Source organism: Tiliqua scincoides, chromosome 5 (genome assembly GCF_035046505.1).
Source record: "Tiliqua scincoides isolate rTilSci1 chromosome 5, rTilSci1.hap2, whole genome shotgun sequence".
Taxonomy (NCBI): Eukaryota; Metazoa; Chordata; class Lepidosauria; order Squamata; family Scincidae; genus Tiliqua; species Tiliqua scincoides.
In genome coordinates, this window is record NC_089825.1 from 39,201,658 (window position 1) to 39,206,260 (window position 4,603).

Genomic DNA, 4,603 nt, shown 5'->3' on the forward strand with positions numbered 1-4,603 from the left:
GGCCTCCATTCTACAGCCAATTAGGGTAAGAGGAGACATTTATTGGAGGAGTGCTACTGAATACTTTTTCTACTGCAGAATTCCATACAGGACCAGCCCTGTTTTAATTGCCCTGTGCCTGCTCCCAAAACATGGGACAAAAGCACAGCAGTGCCTGCCTCTCCCTGGAGGAGGCAGCAGTGGTATGTTCCATGTGAGTTGGTAGCATGCTGGCTAAGAAGGTTTTCTGTGACTGCTTTTGCATGGTATGGAAAACAGCTTTCGGCGGTGTTTACATATGGAAGTAACATCTAAACCAGACCTTAATCTTCTGGAGGAGGAGCCTTAGGATTTGATCTTGCATTAATTGATTTAATGGCACTGTAAATGGTGCAAGATGAGGGCTGGAGGCAATCCAAAAGGCACAGAAATCAGTTCTCTCTCTCTCTCTCTCTCTCTCTCTCACACACACACACACCCCACCACCACCACCACCCTCACCACCTTTTTTGATCCACTCCCATTGTCCCAGTTCCTTTCTTAGCCAATCACATCCATGATTAGTTACAGAGTTACAACCTCAGGTTAAGGCATTTCACCATTTATTTTTTTTAATTAGACTCCACATGGAAAATGACTGGACATCTTAAAAACAAAATCGCACCTTGCAAAAACCTTCCTAATATTGGTATTTGCCCTTGAACTGCAACCAGTGCCTACCCAACTACAGTAAAGAAGAGTGGTGCTTTGAGAGAACAGTGGTGGAACCCTGCGGCAGCCAGGTGTGGTTCCCCAAATGAGAAAGTAGCAACCACTCGGGTACATCAAACATTTCAAGGGAGACTTATTTGATGTTTTTGTGCGTACCCTATTCTAGCTGTGCCATATTTCTGATGAGCCATTGTTTTGGTTCAGAAGCAGGCCTATACCAAAGAATAGCAAAAACAGGGTTCACAGTTCCCAGCAGACCTTGCAAAACCAGCAAGCCCTTGATCCCCATGTTAACAGAATGCTGCAAACTGATTTGGTTCAGACCCTGGCCCTAGTCTGCAAACCGTTGCAACAGGTGATCTTCTCCACGCCGGGCACTGCTGCTACCTCCACCACCACTGTCCATGAAGCGCTCACAGGGGAACTCAATGAGGTCAGCCTCACTTAAGGCACAGACAGTGCTACGGGGTGGGCGGTGGGACTGGAAGCCGGAAAAATCCGCGGAGACACCAGTGCCCATAGACCGCAGGGGCCGACGAGTCGAATACATCTGTCTCACGTGTACTGGTGAGGCTGCCTTCCTTCGCCGGCACCCTAGCACCTTCTTCCGCACCAGGCGGGAGGCCCAGGCCGCCAGGGCCAGGAAGAGTAGCAATGCGTTCACAGCCAGCAGCACAAGAGTGAGGAGCTGCTGGTCCAAATTTCGGGTCCCACCTGCCACAGCAGCAGCTGCACCAGCATCCTCTTCTGGCAAGGTGACCAGCCCTGCACAATGGTCCCGTGGTGCCACTGGGCAGGTGCGACCCCCAATCACTCCCTCTACACAGACCAGGTAAGGGGTATCAGGGAGCAGCTCTTGGAGGGTGGCTGCCGGCTCACTCCACTCAGGCAGATAAACAAAACGCTGAAACTTGACCGCAGCTCCGAAACGGTCATAAAGGATCCGAAAGCGCACTGGCCCAAGAAGACGGGGACTGCGATGTGGGCGGACCCCCCAGCGCACAGTCACTGCAGTGGCGCTTACGGCATTGACAGAGAGGTTGTACAGAAACAACTTGTTGAAATCACAGGGGTCTGTGACCAATGGAGGGGTGCCAGACACGGATGAGACCAAGTGGTGTTTCCCTGCCCGCCGAGGCCACGCAGCACCAGGCAGGGATGGCGGCCTTGTACTGATCAGCAAGCTGGAGGTTGTGCTTGTTGGGCTTGTGTCGCTTCCCCAGCTCCCCCTTTCTGACAACGGAGCTAATGCCTTCTGAGAGGCCACCAGCTGCATGGTTGAGGCAGAGGGCCAGGAGCTAAGCTTCTCCTGCTCTGGGTCTGGGCTGTAGCTAGTGTTGCCTCTAGGGGATGGGGAAGGAGAGGCCACCCTTTCAGAACAAGAGGAGTCACTGGAAGGAGATAGTAGCTGTGCATCTTCCAGGTAGTCAAGGTATTTCCCAGCCAAGATAGGTGGCTGGCGGCACTGCACAAACACAGTGAGGAGCCGCCCCTGGGAATGCCAAGAGCCCAGCCAGCGCTTCAAGCCTCTCAGGCGACAGTCACAGCTCCAGGAGTTTCCCTCCAGGTCCAGGCGGTAGAGAGCAGGGCTAGAGGCAAAGAGGTCCCCAGGCACCGTGACCAGAGCATTTTCCTGCAAGCTGAGCTCCCGCAGCTTGTGGAGGTGGCCAAAAGCAGCTGGGGGGAGGGCCACAAGCATGTTGTGGCTCAGGTCCAGCACCTCAAGGCTGCGCAGCGGCTGCAAAAGGGTAGCGGGCAGTTGCGTCAACAGGTTTCCTTCCAAACGCAACTCCTTGAGGGCCCCCAGACCCACAAAGGCCTCCGGTGCCAACCAAGCCAAGCGATTCCCACTTAACGACAGCTTGACCAGGTTGGAAAGGTGTTGGAAGAGGCCTTTCCCCAGCTGTTGCATGTTGTTGCCAGAGAGGAGGAGGGTGCTAAGCAAGCGCATAGGCCGGAAGGTCTCCGGATGGCGCAAGGAGGTCTGCTGGTTCCCAGACAGGTCAAGAAAGCGGAGTTTCCCCAGGCCCGCAAAAGCGTTGCGGCTCAGCCAGCGGATGCGGTTGGCCTCCAGGTGCAAGTACAGCAAATTGGTCAGCCCTGAGAAAGTGGCATCGCCCAGCGAGCCCAACACGTTGCCATCCAGCCGCAGCTTGACCAGGCTGCCCAGGCCGGCAAAAGAGGCAGCGTTCAGGTAATTGATCTCGTTGGCGTTCACATAGAGGATGCGCAGCTTGGCCAGGGGGCGGAGCGTGCCGGGGGCCAGGGCCACCAGGAGGTTGTTGCCCAGGTACAGCTCCTCCAGGCGCGCCAGGCGCTCGAAGGCCTTGGGGTGCAGGCTGCGGATGCGGTTGTACTGCAAGTCCAGGCGCTGGAGCGCCCCCAGGCGGTGGAAGTCGAAAGCGGAGATGTTGGCGATGAAGTTGCCTCCCAGGCTGTAGGTGAGGACGTCCTGCGGCTCGAGGGTCTTGGGCACGGTCCGCAGCCCCCTGTTGGTGCAGAGGAGGTGCTGCTGCTGCTGGCAGTCGCATGGCTCCGGGCAGAGGGGCTCGGCGGCGGGCGGCAGGACGGCCAAGGCGCAGCAGCAGCAGGCCAGCAGCAGCCGCATCAAGCGGACCCCGCGCGGGGGCTCCATCCCAGCTGGGCGAGCTGCGGGCTGCTTCCCCCGCTCCCTCGACGTCTCTCCCGCATCCCCCTCTGCTGCGCCGCGGCTGGGGGGCGCGCTCCTCCGCTGCCTGGGCAGAGCTGAGCTACCACCGCTTGGAGCAGCCCTGTTCTCCGCCTCCTCTCCGCGTGGATGGTTCAGGCTGCAACCCAGCCACACTTACCCGCGAGTAAGCCCCATTGACTAGAGCGAGGCTTGTATCTGAGTAGACGGAGGCGCCTGGTCCTCGCTAGACGTCCAGCCCCGGGAGCTCCATCGCCTGCAACGCGTCGTCGGGTGGGGGGGGGCGCGCAACAAGAGCCCCCCGCGCTCTGCTCTGCTCTGCTCCGGCTCCCCGCGATCCTGCCGCTGCCTTCTCCTGGGCTGCTCTCCGGGCTTGGCGGGGGGAGGCGGCCGGACAGACACACGGAGCGGAAACTCGCACTTCCCACACTTTGCGCCCCGGGGGACTGGCTGGAAGATGGGAGGGAGGGAAGGAAGGAGGGAGGGAGGACAGGCCAGGAGGAGTGGAAGGAGACAGCCGGCCCGGAGGAGAAGGGGGAGGGGAGGGGGATCCAGCCTCGCCAAGCAAGCAGCAGGGGCGCAAAGTGGGAAAATCAGAATTAGAAACTTGGCTGTCTGGGCAGGAAGGGGTCAGGGAGCCAGAAACACACGTGTGCGCGCAGATAAAGCCCTCGCTGGTTTCAATTTAGGGCCAGGAAGCAGCCTGCCCCGCCCCCCTTTCTCTCTACTGTTGCAGAAGTTGTTGCACGTGGAGTGGGTGGCTGGCTGGGGTATGGCACAATTTGTGCACCCACACGGGGACATTCTAACCCATTCCTCGCCTTTCTTCTATGGGGGGGGAAGGAAAAGAGATCCCCAAGTGGGGGGGGGAAGTGGATCCATTTTTCCCTACCTTCAACCCCAGTCCGGTGGCGTAGCTAGAGCGGGGTGCAAAGCACTAAGTCTTGCAGGGAGCCTCACTGCGGAGTGCAAGTGGCCCCTCCCCTCCCCTTTGGAGCATACACCTCCGATTTGCCCCCCCCCCCGCCGCCCAGAGTGACCCCAAAGGGGAGGAGAAACGGCTGTTTGCACACTGCTCCCTGAAAAACTTAGTGCTTTGCACTCCTCTAACTACGCCACTAACGCGCTCCGTTCAAACGGGACATCTGGGCTCTTGGAGTGGCACCTTCCAAGAAAACACGGCCCTGAGACATTGGTTGATGTTACTCTGTAGGTACAGGCGCTTGGCACAAATCCTGCCCTTCC

At 58.3% G+C, this 4,603-nt stretch overlaps 1 protein-coding gene across 1 annotated transcript; it reads right to left on the minus strand.

Annotated features, from left to right (window-relative positions):
• Positions 1-497: 497 nt before the first annotated feature.
• TRIL (TLR4 interactor with leucine rich repeats) lies at positions 498-3,462 on the minus strand. The gene has a single exon (XM_066628572.1). The coding sequence runs from the start codon at positions 3,323-3,325 to the stop codon at positions 1,022-1,024; it is 2,304 nt and encodes a 767-aa protein (XP_066484669.1). The 5' UTR covers positions 3,326-3,462; the 3' UTR covers positions 498-1,021.
• Between the last annotated feature and the right edge of the window lie 1,141 nt (positions 3,463-4,603).